General features: G+C 44.3%; 1 protein-coding gene across 6 annotated transcripts; it reads right to left on the bottom strand.

The window, feature by feature from the left end:
- Window positions 1-1,160: 1,160 nt before the first annotated feature.
- On the bottom strand, window positions 1,161-18,948 carry HP1BP3 (heterochromatin protein 1 binding protein 3). 6 transcript variants are annotated; one of them, XM_015882702.1, is made up of 15 exons: window positions 18,860-18,929; window positions 13,898-14,097; window positions 13,768-13,800; window positions 13,410-13,515; window positions 11,973-12,126; window positions 11,555-11,714; window positions 9,997-10,140; window positions 9,358-9,438; window positions 7,620-7,774; window positions 6,753-6,843; window positions 5,923-6,082; window positions 4,002-4,113; window positions 3,122-3,256; window positions 2,074-2,355; window positions 1,161-1,719 (listed from the first exon to the last, which is right to left on the bottom strand). In XM_015882702.1, exons 4-15 carry the CDS (start codon window positions 13,495-13,497, stop codon window positions 1,674-1,676), a joined length of 1,608 nt encoding a protein of 535 aa, XP_015738188.1. In that variant the 5' UTR covers window positions 13,498-13,515; window positions 13,768-13,800; window positions 13,898-14,097; window positions 18,860-18,929; the 3' UTR covers window positions 1,161-1,673. The 6 variants fall into 6 exon arrangements, with proteins under 6 accessions (XP_015738188.1, XP_015738184.1, XP_015738185.1 ...); XM_015882698.1 differs by lacking the exon at window positions 13,768-13,800 and having other exon boundaries at window positions 18,860-18,948; XM_015882699.2 differs by lacking the exons at window positions 13,768-13,800; window positions 18,860-18,929 and adding an exon at window positions 16,008-16,031.
- Window positions 18,949-19,036: the final 88 nt, after the last annotated feature.

The following is a 19,036-nucleotide window of genomic DNA, read 5'->3' as shown; positions in this document are numbered from 1 at the left end:
AGGGGAAAGTGATGCTTTGGGGAGAAGGGGCAGCCCCAGCTGCTTCCAAAACCCCAGTGCCTCGGTGCGCCCAAGGAAGGAAAAGGGCTCCCATGGCACCAGCGCTGACTGCATCAACACAGCATGGACAGCCCTGGTGGAGCCAACAGCATTGAAACAGCAGAAAGAAAGGAAAAAAAAGACAGATGGGACTGAGGGAATAACACAACAGAGCTGGTCTGGCCAGGAAGCAGGACTGGGACACTCAGCAGAGCTGGTGCAAAGCTTCCCAAAGACAGGTGCTGCTTTTCCCCACCACGCTGTGCTGCAGATTCCCCATCCAGTCCCCAGTGGAAGGTGTTTGGCCCAACCAGCAACAAAAGTCACAACTAAAGAGTTTGGAGGTGACCAAGAGAACCAAGAGCAGCTTTTAGCATTAACCCTTGCAGCAAAATTAAGTCATGCTCAAGTGCAAAGGATCAGAGCTATGCAGGTTGTCAGGGTGGAAACATCACCACAAAGAGAGCACAGAGGTGCTGCAGGCCGGCAGCTGGGAATAGGACTCCGCACCCCCACAAGCATCCTAGAGAGAAGGCTGTTATTCAGATCGGGCGTGCTCCAGTACTTGCTTGGAGGAAAACACCACCAAAACCCACTGTTTCAGTACACACAGCGGCAGGAAAGCCATTTACCAAAGTTTCTAACTGCTTTACAGCCCCGTGGGTTACTTGAGTGCCTTCACTCTGTTTCATGTTAGCCACTGCTTTTGTGAGCCTGCTCCTTGCACCTTAGTTCCAGGGCCGAGAGCATTGCAGGGCATTTCTGTAAGAGCTTTTTATTCTCTAAGAGCTTTTTAAACTCCCAGTTATTGGAGGTAGCACACTGAGACCGCACCTGAAAAAGGGTCAGAGTAAGGATGCTTTTCCATTTTGATTTCCGGAGGCACGTCCACTGCTCCCAGTGTGGCAGATGCAAAGCTCTTCCCAAAAGTACGTTAAGCAATGGGGTCATATTTGAATCAATCCCACTGCCCCTCTCAAGGGTGAGTTCAGGATGCTCTCTGACACCTGCAGTGCACTTCTAACAAAGGCTCACTGTATTTACTCACTGTAATTCCCGCCTCTCTGGGCTTCCAGGAGGAAGAAGCTGTAGCAAGGAAGATGAAGGACACACGGAGCAGGCACGGAATCTAGTTTCATTTTATTTTAGCAAACTGCATGTTCCTCCCTTCCCAACATCTCTACATTAGCAACTGTATAGCTTTCCAACTTTTCTTTTTAAAAAAGGGTAAACAAGAAGTGACAAAACTTAGGCTCTTCATTTCTTAAAAACATTTTAAAGTTGGATTCAAGAAGACTTTTATATATTTTGGTTTTAAGGTAACAGAAGTAGCATGGAAATACTAATTCAAATCACCCACCCGAGAACTACCCCTTTTAGCGCATCTCTGGTGTCAGATGCTTGGTACACACGGCAGCCTCCGCTGACTGAAGACCTGAACCCACTCTCACACAAACGGCCAGTCTGAAAAAGCCACATGCACCTCCTCAACCTGCCAGCATCACAGCTGAGCAGAAAGGAGCACCTCCAGGACTCAGTGCAAGTGCTGTAAATACACACTGCTCCTTCACAGAAGCAGGAAGGACCTCATCATGCAGGGGATCTAAGGAGGACTCTGGTGCCGTCGTACCTTCTCAATTAAGAATACTTCCCCCAATCATTATGTTCCTGCTAAAGATCCTGTAAAGATACAAAGAAGTTCTTTGAAGAATTTCTAAACACTGCCCTCCCCCCAAACCCAAGAGGAACACCATAAAATGTACAGATTACAGGTCCTAGAAAAGTCATAAGATTATTGCAGAAACTAAAGATGACTTGTTCCAAGGGAGGGGTAGGCACAAGGCACAGCACTGAGATCTAACAAATGCTTAGGTTGGTTTGATTTAGTTTTCAGCTTTTTCCCCATCATTCAAGAAGGAAGGAAGAAAAAAAAAAAGTGTTTAAGCATCAGAACTAAAATACAAATGCACGTTGACTTTATAAAACAAGATTGTGGATTTGATCATGGGATTCCCTGACAGTGGAAATATTTACTTTTTTGCCCGGAGAGATTTCCTCATGGCAGATTTGCCCTTGGCAGAAGGTTTCACCTCCTTCCTCCCGCTAGCTGCTGGTTTCTTGGAAGAGCTGCCACCAGAGGGTTTCTTGATGGCTGGAGCTGCTGGTTTGGCTTTTCTCGCAGGGGTTTTCACCTTGGGTGGGGGCTTTGCTTTCCCCCGGCGGGCTGCAGGGGTCTTTCTGGGCTTGGGCTTGGATTCTCTTCGCTTCATTGGAGGGGCCCTGCTCCGTGATTCTGGAGGAGGTCTCTTCTGCATCCTGTCAGAAAGGCAGCACAAGATCTCAGTGGAGGCGCAAACGCTACTCAGAGCAGAGCTGCTGTCATCAATTTACATAAATGAAACAGATCTTGGCATCTTTGTTCTTTACCACGGATGTTTGTTCCTTCATGCAGCAGTACATTTCATTAGCTAAATACCAAAACCAAGAAGCCCCATGGTAGATCTCACCACACTATGTGCTTCTCAGTCCCCAAAGATATCTCACTGGCAGAGCACTGGCTCCTTTGTTAGATTGTCATTATTTGTACGGTTATATGCCTAAGTTAATTGTCAGAATAATTTGGCGAGTTAAGCACTCTCCCTGTCTCTCTGAGAGTGATTTTATTACTTCATGAACAACATTTACCTTAAACCCATATTCTGAGCAAGACAGACAACACAGAAGGAAAAAGTTTTCCTCAGAAAACAACAATCCAAGCAGTGCCACACTTCTGCAGAGAACAAAAGGCACCGAGGAGATTAAAGGCACTACAGAGAATAAACATTCCTCTCATCAAGAGGAATTCCAGCTATAGAGTGACAGATTATCATCTCTGGAACACAGCATTGCTTCTGCAGACACATCCAAGAGAAGTCCCAATTTTAACAGCTCCCCCAGCTCAAAACAATATTGGAAAATAAAGCTCCTAATATCTCCTGGGTGACAGCCTCGCAGATCAGCAGCCACAGCAAAAGACTCTACAGCTCTGACTGTCACTTGTAATTCATCCAAAGGAGCCCATTTCTCTCTTATGCTTCCATACCTCTTCTTCGGTGGTGGCTCTTCCTCCTCAGACTCCTCTTCAGATTCTTCTTCCCCCTCAGATTCCTCCTCCTCTTCCTCATCAGATTCTTCAGAGTCCTCATCCTGCTGCTTCTCCGGGTAGAGCACCTCTGGGCTACAAGAGAATTCTTGTCAGAGCATGACTTACTTCTAGGGCTTTGGCTAACCCTAATTGCTCCTTTTGTGCAAACAATGAAAGAACAAGACCAGAGTCCAGTGACTCTGAATGCAGGCCTGAGCTACTAAGGACTTTACACATACATGACAAAAGAAGGTGGGAAGCAGAAACATTAATTACTGTGTTGCTATTTGACTCTTCATAGGATACTAAGTCACCATCCCTGGGCTCCCTGTGGCCCAGCACAACTTAACTCACAGCCCAAGAGAAAAGGCTGCTTTTTGTCTAGTGGTGGCCAACCAAGGCCACCTTCCCTCCTCCCACCTCTCTTCCACATCAGCATCATGAAAGGCTGAGTCCTACTACGTGCATCCTTGCATTAAGTACAGCATACTCCATCTGCTCATGCAGATTTGTTCTAACATGGGAAGGCTTAAATAGCTGCTATCTTGGAAAAAAAACCAAAAAACACAACCATCATGACAGAGTACATGAGAGTATTTAGCCCAATATTTTCATTGTCCTTAAAGTCTCCCTGGCTAATGAAGTCATCTTTATGTCCACTCACAGTCAGACACTAAGTAACGTCATCACCTAGAGCAAGACAGGTGACAGTGCTGTGGTTTTTCAATTATTAAACCTTCCATAGACTTCCCTACAAATACAGAGTTCAACCTATGAACTTCAGCAACGCTTTCTGGCTGACCTATCTTCAACATCCTTTTACAGCCAAGCCCTTTACCTAGGATAATAAGGAAAGCAAAGCTGAAAGGTTCCACTGAAGCCCTTTCCAGAAATCTGCTCCAACCAGCCATTCTTCTCACATCTCTGCAGGGTTCTCTTCAGTAGATGTACTGTGGGAAAAAAAAAAAAAGAAAATTAAAATTAAAAAATAAAAATCAGAAAGGTTGTGTTACTATCTTAATCCACTTGTTTAATCCTACTGCGCTTTGCAGTACTTCCTTCTACACTCAGCAATGACCTGCTGCTTTGTGAAGCACCCAGCGAGAACACTGAGCTTCAAAGCTTCCCCTTTCAATAAGACATACTAAATCATTTCACAGTTAATTTTCCCAAAGATTCAAACAATTGAGAAGATTCAAATGTTGGCTCCTGAACCATTAGCAACTGAAACTTTACATTCACTGAAGGAAGAAGTCAAGAAAAGTGACAGGTTTTTGATGTCATGACTAGGGCATCGTTATTTCAAACTGCATTTGATAGCAGTGCATAGCTACTTCTGCCCAAATATAACTCAAGTCTCAGCTGTCCTGAACACGTACTCCAAATAGTTTGTTAAAATAAGCCTTCACTCTATTTTATAAACAGAAGCAAAACAAACAAGATCAGCCTATTTTTACCCAGGGTACCAAAGATCAACAGCAGCATGTGAAGGATCTGACTGGAGTTATAAGTGTGATGGAATAATATAGAGCACTGATTGCATAGTGGGTACCTGCCTGCTTTTACACCCTGACAGATCCTCCTCTGGTTGCTCCTAAAACAGCAGAGAGCAGCAAAATTCTTTGTAAGTAAGAAGGAGAAAGAGAACAACACATTGCTAGTTGAAATTTCCTTATCTGACTTGCAAGGCTGACAAGCACTCGGGACCAGCTGAACACAGGCCTCTAAGGCCAGGACAGCTTCCAGCAGTCCTGAAGACAAACAAGTAAGCCTGGAAACTCTCTTCCCTGCTCCAAGATTAAGAAGTCACACTTGGCATCCACCTCTCATGTGTAAAAGGCCACAGGCAACTTCTTCAGCCCACACTGTTGGGAGGCAGGCTGCACTCCTCTGCACTTTGTTCAACCCTACCTTAAAGAACTGTGTGGATGCTGAGCTTTAGCTCCAGGTGATGACTGCAAGATCAGCATCCTCCCCTCTGGCCCCAGAGGAATGGCTCCAGCATCACAAAGGCACAGTAACAAGATAATCCACCTTTAGGACTGATACTACTAGAAAATGTTGCAAGCTCATACTCTTTTAAATGACCTCCAGCCTACCTTAAACAACCATGTCAGGACTCAGACCAAAAAATACAAGTAACACAGGAGAAAATCTGCTGTTATTACTGCTTCTGCTCACACAAAATCCAAAATGACACTACTGCCATTACTGGGAATGAAGATATGCCAAACCTTATTCCAAATACAACAGGATTAAGTCTTTTCCCATCACTTGCTTGATTTTTCAAAATCAGAACCAGAGGAGGTCCTCAAACAAAACACCAAGAGGGATGCATACAAATTTTTATTCTTTTTTTTTTTTTTTTTAAGTTAGACTGTGTAATTTCTTTAAATAAAAAGCAAACAGGGATTGTGTTTACATCAAGCTGCAGAGTTTTCAATACAAAGAAAAAACCTGTCAGCAGTTCAAGAACAGAAAAGGAGTTGAAATACTGCTCTACCTTCCCAGAAAAGTGCTATAGACAAGAGAAACATGCATCATGTCTCAGAAAGTAGTCAGGTTTGAAAGGAACTTACAGGAATTAAAAACACTGAGCATCTCTGTGGCACAAGGAGTAAGATGCCTGTTCCCTAGCAAGCTCAACCAAATAGTTCAAAATGTGCTGCACAAAACTGCCCCAGCATCTGCAGCTGCTGGGTTCTCCCTTCAGAGTTTGGGGAAAAGAAAAAAAACAGTCTGATAGTTTGGGACGTTACCTTGGAAGTTGGAGTTGGTCCCTGGGTGGTTTTCCAGGATATACTTCTTCAGTGCTGTGGTGGAGCAGGTCTTCGGTTCATTCATGGCCGCAATAGCAGACAGGATGGCATCTTCCATCAGAGTCCCACCCAGCAGGGGCTTCTCCCCTGACTTCTTCAGCTATTTTCCAAGGAGGAAGAGAAAAGCATCAAGACAACATTCTCCCAAACCAGGTCAGGACAAGCTCCTCTGCACCAGATGGGTCGGCGCTCCTGCATTAGCACAGATATGTTTTATATTAAAACACTGCAGAGGGAACGCTGTTCTCCCAGCTTTAATGGCAGGACAAGGCCTATTGAGTCAGCTGGCCTGGAGAGCTTTTCATTGGTAACACACTGTCCCAGTCCCAAAGCACACTGCAGTATGTGGCAATCTAAGGGCCTGATGCTCAGGGAAGGAAATGAATTACACCTTCCTCCATCCCACAGACCAAATGTACCCAAGAGACATGTATGGCACAGACACGAGGAAGAACACTGCAGACATCTGGGGTACCCACTGCACTTACAATTAGCAATGGAAAGCTTACCCCACCATCTCCCTACTGTGCTAATGAGTCAGAGCTGAAGCAGTGTGCAGACCATGCCAAGCAAGGAAGGCAGAGGGGTCTCTTCCTCAAACGTAAACCAAGAAGATAAGGAGTCCTACTGCTTCATAACTGCTGAACATAACAGGCTGCTAAAGAAAGGGGCACCCAATAAAACTGGAGAGCGGGGGGGGGCATGTTAACTTATGTCCAAGGCTCCTGGTTATTACAAGCAACAAAAAAAAGATGAACTCCAGCTCTGACCTGGAATGTCCCAGATGCTCCTTTCCCTGTAATCTGTTCTAGCTGGCCCTTTTCTACAGCTCTCTGCAGGGCATTCTTCAACAGCTGGGGTCTGAAATACAGGAGGATAAAGCTTTACTGACACACACCGACAGCTTAAAAAACAAACAGAGAAACAACACTCTACAGAGAACGTGAGAGAAGCTGTACTTACAAGAGGTGTCTGCCTACATACAGACATTTTAAATGGAGATCTGTCAGCAAGTGCTGGTTACATGAGATGAACAACACACGTTAGCGGAAATTCTACTGCAGTGCTTTTTGGGTGTCACTGCATATCCAGAAACAAACAAGCTTCGTTTTGAAAGATTTATTCATTTTGAAACACGTCTGTACATGGGACTTGGTGGGCAATGAGTCAGTCAGCTCACAGAAAAACAAGGAGCTGAGTACAAGCCACAGTAAGAGGTGATACATGGGGCTTCACTGGATTAGCTTCCTCCCTGACCCTTGACACATTCCATGTATGCAAACTCTCAAATTATTTTAAGCGTGTGCCAGTTAAAGCATTCAGAACCACATTGGAAAAATTCTGAGGAGGAGCTTTCATATCCACACATCTATGAACCGTATCTGGTTCCTGCTAACGGCAGAGATGCATACAGCACTGCTGATGTCAGCATCAGGAACAAAGATTGGGTGTGGAGGGATACAGAGAAAAGGCACAGCTCCTCTCAAGCTTTCCTCCAGGCTGTACAGTGCAGAGCACCACCTGCCTGCTGCCTGATGAAATACTGAATGGAATTGCTGTGGGGGGAGGCAAAACCAGGGGGGAGGAAGACAGCATTTCAGGGATGCTCTGCTTCAAGAGCGTACCCCTGCACCTACCTGATATCTACTTTGAGTTTGGGATAATACTGAGACACATATTTCTTGATCAGGCTGTAAGAAGCTTCTTTTGGCTCACAAAGGCGGGTGAAAGCCAGTGGCAGGATGTCTTCCAGCTTGACCTGTTGTTCTGGAGTCGAAACGGAAGTGCTTTTCTGAAATACATACACTTTTATGCATCAGTGGGGCCTAGACCTGTTTCTTTCTGAACCAGCAATGCACAGGTAAGGAGAAGTGCTCCTGACACTGCTACAAGTCTGGAAAATCAAGTTCTGTAAGGTAGCTCTTAAAATTTAGACAATTTTAGCAGTTCAAGTGAAATCTAGCAAACCTGATGGAATTCTCACGGGAGTATAGGAAAGTCTAGTAAACATAAATATACTGAGTATTTGCAACATCTGCATTCCTGATTTTTTGTTTGTTTTTTCATTTGTTTGTTTTTTAACACTTCCCTTCTCCTCTTTATTTTTTTAATAGAGGCTTTTTCTTTGTTACTTTTCAATGACAGAGTCAGGTGAAAATGATTCATGCTGACATAAATAAAAACCAGAGACAAAACCTGTTTATACAGGTCCAATTTTCCCAACAATAAATAGCACTTTTGTTCAAGTGACAGCACAAAGTTTTGCTTGAAGGTAACATTTCTTTCTCCTCAATTCTCCTCCATCACTTTGTTGCTACCAGGAAGGAATGACCCACTTTACATAAAGAAGAGAAAAGACAGCCAGGAAATCTGCTGAAGTTTAATGATTTTGATACTGAACAGGAGCTTTGAAAATGGTCAAACAGGTAAAGGTGCTGCTCACCTGCCAGCTAAATTCACCAAAACCAAAAGCTATCCATTTGTTTTGCTGTGACATGGAGAAAGCAACTAAAAACAAATACACCAATATACTGCAGACAAGAAAAGTGACGTGTTAATAGTTATCAGGTGTCTTACTCAAACTTGCCATGGAGTCCACAGCTCTATCTAAAAATAAGTTACATCTAATTAGTTTCCTACAGTGCCCTGGTATTGAATGTGTCACTATTACTGTAAAGTTTAGGCCTTGGGGTCTGCCCCACGGCTGAGAGGTAAGCACCAAAGTGCTAGAGAACTCCCTGGGATCACCTGTCTAAGCTGTCAATCCCAGCTATGCATTTCAAAACTACAGCATTAGAAATGTGTTTTGCACATCTAGTGCAGTGGGGAGCAGAGAACAGCAGTGCTGGAACACAACTAATTGTGAGGACTGGACTCAGACATGACACTACCTCAGAACAATACATGCCCAACATCTGCAGCTTCCCTCCAGAAGCCTTAGGACATTCACTACTTCCTCCCTCTGTCCTCTCTGCCAATGGAAAACATCTGCCTGATAGTGCAGAAGACTGAGGTCTTCCATTTATCCACACAACAGATAAAACAGAAACAGCAGTTGCAGAAAGTTCTCTTACAATACCAGAGAGGCATCTCTCTCTACCAGGTAAAGACAGGAGAGAAACTTCAGGGTTATTCAGTTTTCTGCCTCAAAACCAAAGCCTAGGAGTTTAATGTAAACATTTTAAAACTAAGATTTTGATTATTCTACTTAATTTCTCATACTGGCTTTCTGATTCCGATTTCAGTGAAAAAGATGTTTGAATTACTGTACTTGGGGAAGAAAGGTACAGCAAGGAGGAGGAAATTGTTTGAGTTGGGGTTAAGTTGCATTTCATAAGATGCACGTGTTTCAGAGTAATGTTCATATAGCCTTACCTTTCTGTCTCTGGCTTTTTGAACAGTTTTTCCTGCATTGGACACCACCACAAAGCTTCCAGAAGCTCCCTTCCCTTTCACCTAGTTCAAAACAAAGTCCATTTCAGCCTTTAGAAAAGTAACACAAGAAAATAACTGCTTGAAGGAGACAACGCAACATCATTAAACAGATTTTGAATAAATGCTCATCCTGGTGATTAGCTGTAAGGGGCAGAAGTTGGACTTGAATCCACTTCAGTAGATCAGAAGCCACGGCTAGACATAACAAACATATCTCTTGGTCAGGGCAAGAGGGTCCTAAGAAAATCGGCATCACAGGTGTAAGCTGCAGTGTTGAAGGCAACATGCTTCTGCAGAAGTGACGTTGCTAGACTCAGGTTGAAGATGCATCATGCAGCATCACAGCAGCAATTTATCACCATGAAACAGTCACCCACAGTGCACAAAAGACAACAGCGCACAGCATCCGACAGGCAGAACCATACAGAAGTTCTATCAGTGTCTAACAAAGTGAACAAAGAGATTGAAGAACCCCCAAGATAAAGAACATGATCTCCCCAGAGGCCTGCTAATGGTTTCTTAAATTCCTGTACGATTCAGTAATACCATCATCAGTGCCGCCCCACAAGTGACCCTTACCTGCCTGATGATCCCTCTCTCTAGCTCCCTTTTCAAGGCTTGCTTTAGAAGATAGCCTCTTCTCTCCAGTTCCAGGGAAGGGTATTTGTGGATGATGTATTTACGTATTGCAACAACTGACGCACCACTCTTTTGAAAGCATGCCTGCAACAGGATCAAAAGTTAGTAAAGAATGTCTGGACTGAAACTACTTTGCTATGGGACCAGAAGAGAGATTGAGCTGATGATGCACAGAGGCCAGCACAGGATGATCTTTTTCCTACAGTGACTCAGGAGTAGAAAATACACTCTCTTTCAGAGATTGGCTGAAGAACAGACAAATGCAGAACAGCAAGCACGTCAACTACTCTCCTATTCTGAAGCACTGAAAAGAAACGGCATATAAACTACATGTTATTACAAAAAATAGCTACATTTGGGCAAACCAGCACTGCTTAAACAGTGAGTCATTAGTAATTCATTATAATGATGTCAGAGTGATCGTTAACATACTTATCAGAACAAGTTGCTGATATCTTTTGAAGGAGATAAAGGACCGGCATTAGCAAACTAATAAAACTAACAAACACCAATTTGAAGATTGTATCTTGAGGATTACAGTACTTGAAGATTCATGTCGGCCATCCCGCATCACTAGAGTCTCCCAGCCAGAGATCAGAACAGGACAAAAAATTGTGTTTTAAATTTTAGAGAGTTGACATACTGTAGAAAACTCCAACTGTGACTTGATAAAGCCCTCTCTGTTTAAGCAAGTTACCAGATCTAGATGGCTTCAGAAAGACTACCCAAAAACCACAGCTGCACAGTGCAGGATAAAGTTTACTTATGCACAGTATAGTAAAGCACTGAACTTCATTATCTGCCCTGGTAATGCTATTGCACTGCTAGAAATGTAAAGCTTAGAGTAACCTGAAGTATACGGCATGGCTTCTCTCAGTCTAACAGATTTGGATGCACCACAGTGTGCTTCAGGGGCTCAAAAGTCCATCTTGTAATTAAGGCTGGTAGAGTACAGGTCTCTGAGGAAGGCAATCTACATGAACCAATTCTCAAGGTGGGGACAGCAGAATTGCAGAGCAACTACAACAGCACAAGTCTCTTCTGACAAGCAGAATACAATATAGTCAACTAAAACCAACACTTCTCAGAATGCTAGCTAAGAATATTCCCATCTGCTCTTAATTATGATAAGATGCTGGAAAAGGTATGCATTGAACAGATGGATTAATCAAGGTAAACCAAGTTAACTACAGCTAGGAAGCATATCAAATTAAAGTACACCAGTAATCAACCAGGTTATGTCATCAGAGCTGTTTCCAGTATTTTAACCAGGGAGGGAAACAAATTCTGAATAAAGAAAAGCTACAGGGCTCCTCCATCATCATCATGTTTCAGCTCCATGAGCTTCCAGATAGAAGCATATGTGCCTCACAGTTAAGTTTCCTGCTAAGGAGACAGCACTATCAGCTGTGCCATCAGAAAGCTGAAACCATAAACTGTAGTTAAGTCCTTTTGCTCCGTTACAGGTGAACAGAAGAAACACTTGACTCCTACTTACCTTGATGGCCTCAGTTAAGATAGCATCCATCTTTGGGCGTGAAGTGGCAGCCATCTGAGTTTGTTTCTGTGCCCTAGCCAGCTGGCTAGCAGAAAGAGTAGCCCACGCAGGAATGGTCTTTTTCACCTTCTTCTCCTTTTCCTTAGACTGATCCTTCTCACTTCGGAAAAATGCAAAGCAATAGTAAGATGGGACACTGTAAAACAAGCCAACAAGTACAACAACAACAAAAAAACAGGCCTAGAACATTTAACACTGAAAATACTTTTTCCTGTGAAAAACTGACACTTTTTCACTTTTTTTTTTTCCTAAAAAAAGGGACATCCTATTTTCTCCATCTCTCCCATAATCTTTTCCATCTACAGAAGCAACCTTCCTCCTACTCAAATTCCTAAGTTCAGCACTAAGCAAGCCTTACTCCTTTTTGGTTTCTTCTGAGGACTTGGTTTCCCCTTTCTCTTCATTCTCAGGTTCCTTTGGCTGTTCTGCTTCACTGGGCGCAGCAGCAGGCAGGGTTTCATTCTCTTGTTCTTCTCCAGCAGAGGCAGATTCCTCAGAAGTGGCTTCTGCATCTAGAGGATGTAAAAATGCATCAAGTTACTATTCAAAACCAGCCCCTGCTCTCTGTTAAGGTGGAGGATTAAAAAGAAGCAAACGAAGATACTGAAAGAGCCTCAGTATGGTGCAACCAGCCATCAAATGCCAGAATCAAACAACGTCACACAGTATTTTCACAATGAACTAATTCCCCATCCTACTCTTAACTTCTGAAAGCTATCTACCCATCACAATGCTACCTCCCATCACAATGCCTACAGGGGCAGAAGGGAAGAAGAAGGAAAAAAGAAAAAAAAAAAAAAAAGAAAAAAAAAATCACCATTATGGAAATGGAAGGCTTTCCCCAGGTCAAGTTTTATGTATTTTAACTCAAAAAGGTACAAAACCATACAGTTCTAGAAGAAATTAGAGAAGGTAAGCATAAGCAGCTTTGTTTATGACAAATGTGTCTCCAAACATTGCTTTTTCAGCACTACATGCTGTGGCAACTGAAGGATTTTAACTATTCAATCCCATTTGTCCAGGTCTGGCAAAGCTTTAGGCTGCAACTGTATCAGCGACAGCACACGTCTCTCAGCAGGATCAAATCCAGTCAGAAACCAGCTTACCAAGCAAATTTACTCAAGCACATGTAGCCAAGAGCAAGCCTTAAGGGACTGGTCTTGCTAATGGATAACATTCAAATAGAATTATAGCCACAGAGTTGCTCAGGTTGGAGAAGACCTTTAAGATCACCAAGTTCAACCACAACCTCACCAAATATAAACTGCTGTTACCCATTACTTAGCTAAAGAGCTGTCTGCCAGGATGCCTCTGTCACTGAAACGTAATGAAAGCTATACTGAAATGCCACATTCTGAGAAACCAAAGTCAAGCTGCTGGGATCAGACATGTTAATTAATATCAAGCTTTATTACATGGTGTGGCAAAATACTTCTGTTCAGGAAAATAAAAATAATCAAACACTTTGGTTTTCCACTCATTAATTCCTCCTTTCAATTCCAAGCCATTTTCTTATCACTACTGAAAGTTCTCAATTTCTACCTTTATTCAGAAGAACATGCAAGCCTAGAAGAGATAATATCCAGCTATATTTTCATATTAGGAGTGTCAATGCTTTGACACAGGTCAAGAAGCACAAACCAAATGATTTCCTGCTGAAAAGTGTACAATATTTCCAGCAAGTCAAGAACAGCCTGTAAAAAGGAGGCAAGCATTAGAATTTTAACCACAGCTGTAATATTTTTCCAGCAACTCCAGTATCCAAGCCTGTGATAGCAGAGAATTGTTACCATACCTGCTTTCACCTCTTCGCCACCTTCAGCAGATTTGCTTTTGGGAGGAGTTTCTCGAGAAGAAGAATTAACAGAGCGGCGGATCGGCATCGTGTCGTCTTCAGCTTTCTACGAAAAGCATTTGTGAGTCAGTACAGATGCTGACAGATGAAGATTCAGAAAGCTTTTGAGTTGGGATTCAAGTAAATCAAAGTAGCATATGTAGAAATATTCCGGTTATGTTTGTATTTTTCAGAATTTTCAAAAAATTTTCAAATTTTCAAAAAAATTAATTTTCATCCCACATTAAATGAGATGAGCATTTGAGGATTTTGACAACTGCAGCATCCCAGGGGAAGCAGGGAAGGGGAAAGACATCACCTAGAGGGTTTATTGGGCTCCCAGCGGAGTTCCCTAGAACCAGGAGAGAAAGAGCACGAAGAAATCTTCAGCAGGAGTGGAAGTCAATGACTGATCCAAGGGCAAGCCTGGAGAATGGGTCAGCCCCTACCTCACTTAACTTGTCCGTGTGGATCAGCTGAGTTCCCGTTAAGAGTGGAAGCGCCTTATGATGCACGGGTTCAGCTTCAGACAGACCAGTCGCCATATAAAATTATTTCTAGCCCCAAGTGCACGTAACACTGTGGAGCCCCAGGTTTTAACCCCAAGGATTTTTTCCTAATGGCTTTCACAGTGCAGTGAGGAGTCAACCTAAAGTACAGAAAAGATGTGGTGTGAAAATTAACAAAATGGAAACATCTACGTGCGTGTACCTTTACAAACTAAAGACTGAAAAGAATAAATGACTTACAGCTCATGGCTAACGTAACTGACAATCAACACTGACATTCAACAGAGATGCTAAAACATGCACACAAACTTGAGCACTATGGGTATAGCAGAAATAGCAAAGGTATAAGCCAGACCCGCAGCCTGCCCCATTACACATATCTGAAAGAAAAAGCTGCTATTGAAATTAACAGGAAGCATTAACAAAGAGTAGTCATTGCACCATGCTTAAAGCCAAGCAATGAAGTAACTAAACTAATAGGCCACTCCTTCAGGGAAAAGCATGCCCCGGTACACTGACACAGCTTCTATTAACCTAAGGAATTAAACCATTTAACCTATTAGGCAGAAGATAAAACAACAGAAGCCCTCCCAAATTAAACCCCATGCAACGAAAAGTAACGCATGAATCCTCAAGTGAGAAAATAGCCATCAAAACCTTTGAGAAAAGCAAACTGCTTTCCCCAAATAATCAATCACTGATTAAAACTGATTCATTAATAAACTTGAATGCTGACCGCACATACCCGCAGCACAGAAAAAGCAAAGCATACTACGTTCCAAAGACAAAATAAATGAGAGGATGGAAAAAAGAAAACTAAAAGCCAGTTTGAACATATGAAGCCAGCACTTCTTTATTTTGTGGGACTTTCCTTCCTCACTGGCAGAAAGGGCAGAATGAAGAGTTCCACCAGGCCTCAGGTTGGAATCAAATGCTTTTTTCTAAGAAGAAAGACAGAATAGGAGATGCAGCCCCAGCCTCACACATTGGATACTATGGCATCTTGGGAAGTGTCCCAAAGCACTGCTTTGAAAGAACTGGAAAGTATTGCACATGTTTTGCAGTTGTACAAATGTCAGACTGCGCTCTGGAATCAGGAAGAGGCCAAAACCCTTCCTGGATTCTTAGAGTAGCTGAAATGACGGACTGCATTCAGTCTCAGCACAAGGAGTGGAAAATCCAGGCAACGGTGCAAGAAGGTTCCCCATGAAAAATATCCCTGCACCAATTTATTCACAGTTTATCAGCAAGCTGTTAAGAGGGGAAAAAAAGCAAGAAATACCATGACAAAAGCAGAGGTGTTAGATGCATTCTGGACAGTATCTCAAAAGTGGATAACCCTCACCGTTCAACAGTGGAACTTTGAGTTCATCCAAGGCACAATCCAACTGACTCCTTGAATTTCTGCTGGCCATAAGACTTACCAGCTCTTCTCAGTCTGCAATCTCGGTCAATATAAAATGCTTGGGGATAATATCAGGTCTGGAATGTGGCAAGCTGACCATGGCACTGTCACAAGTACCCAGTCACAGACTCCCGGTTGGATACCTTGGCCAGGTGGTATGAAAGCAAATATGCCACAGATAAATGAGAAAGTAAACCCAATTCGGTGCTCGAAGGGGTGCCCCCTTACTGGGACATGGTGTACACATGGTGGCCGATAGCTCATAGACACAATGTGGCAGCGTGGAATACCCTGTGTAAGGTGTGCCTAGAGATCAGCTCAGATTGGCAGTAGAAAGTATTCGTGTTCTTGCAGATTTTAAGCCCTTAAAGGATGTGAAGTTGATAATCTTATAAGCAGCGCAAACAGGGACTTTTTATTACCAAACAGGCTTAAGAAAGCAAAGTAACTAGATTTCAAAACAAGGCTATTATTTATCATGCAGTTATTTGCTACTTTCTGATGCTGTCTTGAGCAACTGGGTATTTAAATATCTCAGAAGCCTGGGGGGGGGGGGGGGAAGAAAAACAAAACAAAGCACATAGAAACATTCCTATTTCAGCAAAGCAAAAGTGAAAATCTAAACCAAACGTGCAAAAATGTTACCTTCTAAACTGCTTAAAGCTCTTCCCTAGAAGTCCAGTTCAGGTGGAAGACAGCCTACTGCAAAACCTTCAGCATCTACATCACCACAGAATAGACCATCTTTGATAGAAACTTGCTTTACAAAACAGACCCATTAGAAGTTCTCAGCTGGTTGCCTCTCTCAGCCTGCTTTACAGATTTGTTCCAGTGTTTCCTGATCTTGCTTTTGTTTTTGCAGCCTGCTGCCCTAATTAAATCAGACTAGCAGTACCAAGTCATGTTGAGCATCCCTAAAATGTGCAGAGAAATAAAATATCTGACTGCATGTAGAATATGAGTTAGTCTCACTTCTAATCCTTACTCGGCAACCTGCTCGGAAATTCACTCCTGGGCCTTGTGTCCCTTCACCACAGTGCACACTCACCACTGCTGCTCCAGCTCTTCATGCACTTTCCCATCCAGAAGCAGCTGTTGCTCCTTGCAGTCACTGCACCGTCTCCATTTGCCGGGAGGTGCCCTACTTAAACACACTCCTCAGCTCAGCTACAAGGGCTGCGCTCCCAGCTCTCTAGCAATCGAGTCTCCCTGGGATCTGTTACAGGTTATCTGAACCCCACACTGCTAGCAGCATTATAAACCAGCTTGTTTCAATTAAAGAACAGCACTGGTCCAATGTAAAGATCCAATAGCTCAACACTTGGCTGGCAAGAAACAATTTGGCGTGACTGGTGTTACGACTTCTATTTCCATTGATTCCTTCCCTATAATGTTAAAATTCCAAACACATTAGGGCTCGAGGGAGCGTGGAGAAAGTCTTCTACCTTTCTAGCACCTAAACACATGCATTCCTACACACAGACACCCAACAGCAAGAGATTTTATAAGTCTGAGGATATGTTTTCACTTCAGGGTAGCACCAAATTGAGCCCGTAGCCGCCAAATACTGCTAAACAGAAGCTGACTTGTACCTTGCCTATTCTGTTGAGCTCTACACAGAAACACAAAGATTACATACCACCGTTCTGCAAGCACAGATGCTGCTCCCATTGCAAAAAGCAGCACATTCCTACAGTGAGATTGAGTTGGTGGGTGCCTGCCCACCTGAGACTGAGCTCAGCACCTCTCACTCTGGGATACACAGCAACTCAGAGCCAGCTCGATTTTAACAGATGTCTATTAAAATAGAAAGAGCCAGGCCTCATCTCTGCTATTCTCCACCACCAAGAATACCAGCTCAACATAAAAAGAACTACAGGTTCAGATGTTATCCATCCATCCTTGACCTGTGCAGACAGGAAGAAAAGATTGCTTCCCCGGCCTGGATTACCTTCTCTCCTTATATCCAGCAGTAATTTTTTCACATCTGCATAGCTGCACAAAAACAACCCCTCACTGCACTGATGCTCAGGACTGTGATGGGGCTCCATGTTTTCAAACAATTCTGGGTCCATAATCAGGATTCTCCATGCATTTCTACTGAGAGAGGCAACCAAAGAATGAAGCAGCCTACATCAGAGCATGTAAGGCTCAGCTTTCAATTTAAGGTGTGCATAGTTGACAAACTTACAGCTATTCCAGCATGAAAACAGCTGCTGAGTTTCATCTAAGAAGACAAAACTTCTTAATTCTGAGATCAAACATTGTGAATTTTGACAAACCAGCAACAACCAAATGAAAGTTCAAGCTGTTAACATTACACGCCAGGATAAAAAACTTTTACAAGCAACACCCTCCATGCATTTAATACCACCATACAAACCCTCTTAAGCTATGACTTATTCAGCTATCACTCATTAGATGGTCTCAGCACTATCTGAGGAAAGCTACAAATTCCAGCTACTCTGTAAAATCTACTCACACCTCCGTATGTCCATCAATGTAAAACTCCTCATGTTCCCTCTCGAGGAAGTTAAAATCCTCAAGAACAGCCTGGCTCGTTTCTAACAAAACTCCGGCAAAAGAAACACAACAGTTTGTACTGATGGGCAAAACAGGGAGGGGGAAAAAAACCACACCAAAACCAAACAGGTTCTGGAGAGAAAACTAACTCCAGCAGCCACAGTCTGAGGGGAATGCAACATTTCTTCAACTCCGTGCACAGTTTATCAACAGGAGCAATTCTGAAGCTCTTCAGCAGCTCCTCAGCTCCATCAGAATTACCAAATGTTCCTTAAAGATGCTAAAAACACCATTTGCAAACAAAAGAAACCACACACCCGAAGGAGCAGAGAATGGCTAAGTCCCCATAAGTGCTCATTAACCCAAAGATCCCTTAGTGGCCGAGGGAGACTCCCGAAATACCCAGGAAACACGGCAGAGTCCAGAGAACTGTCAGCCTGCAAAAGGAGCGAACGCACCCACCGCCCCTTAATTCAACTTTCCTCCAGTGAGGGCTGAGCTGCCCCCGTGCGCTACAAACAGCCGTGACCGCAGGAACAGCTACAAAACAGGAGGGAAGGGCTCTAAGGGCCCTGGAGCCGGGCGTTACGCCGCCCTCCCGTCGGGGACATGGCAGCACAGCGCGGGGCGCGCGGCCTGCCGGGGTAAAGCACAGCCCGCAGCAGCGCGGGGACCCGCAGGTCCCTCCGAGCACGAACACCGAGCCCTCAGCCCCGGAGCGCGGCGCTCCAGGGAGCAAATAACCGGAACGGTGGGGGAAAACGAACGGGCGGCGATGAGGAGACGCTCGGGCCCGGCTCCGGGCCTGTACGGGCAGCGGGCCGCGCCGCCACAACCCCCCACGGCGAGGCCTATCGCGACACGGCGCGGGCTGGAAGCAGTTCCGGCACAACGCCTCAGCGCCCCGCGGCCTTCGGGCCAACCCCCCTCCCCGCGGTGCAGCGCGGCGCCGGGCGGGGCCGGCCCTCACTCACCAGCGGGCCCGGCGGACACAAAGCGGCCCAATAATGGCGGCGGCGGGGGAACCGGCGGGGGAGGGGCGGGGGGGGGCCGGGGCAAGGGGGCGGGGGCGGGGCCTCGGCGGACGGTGGGCGGGGCCTGGCGGAGCCGCCGGCCAATGAGGAGCCGCGGGCATTTTTCAAACGCGGGGC

Source organism: Coturnix japonica, chromosome 21 (assembly GCF_001577835.2).
Source record: "Coturnix japonica isolate 7356 chromosome 21, Coturnix japonica 2.1, whole genome shotgun sequence".
Classification (NCBI taxonomy): domain Eukaryota; kingdom Metazoa; phylum Chordata; class Aves; order Galliformes; family Phasianidae; genus Coturnix; species Coturnix japonica.
Note: the sequence above shows the minus strand (reverse complement) of the source record. Positions and strands in the feature narration are given on the sequence as shown.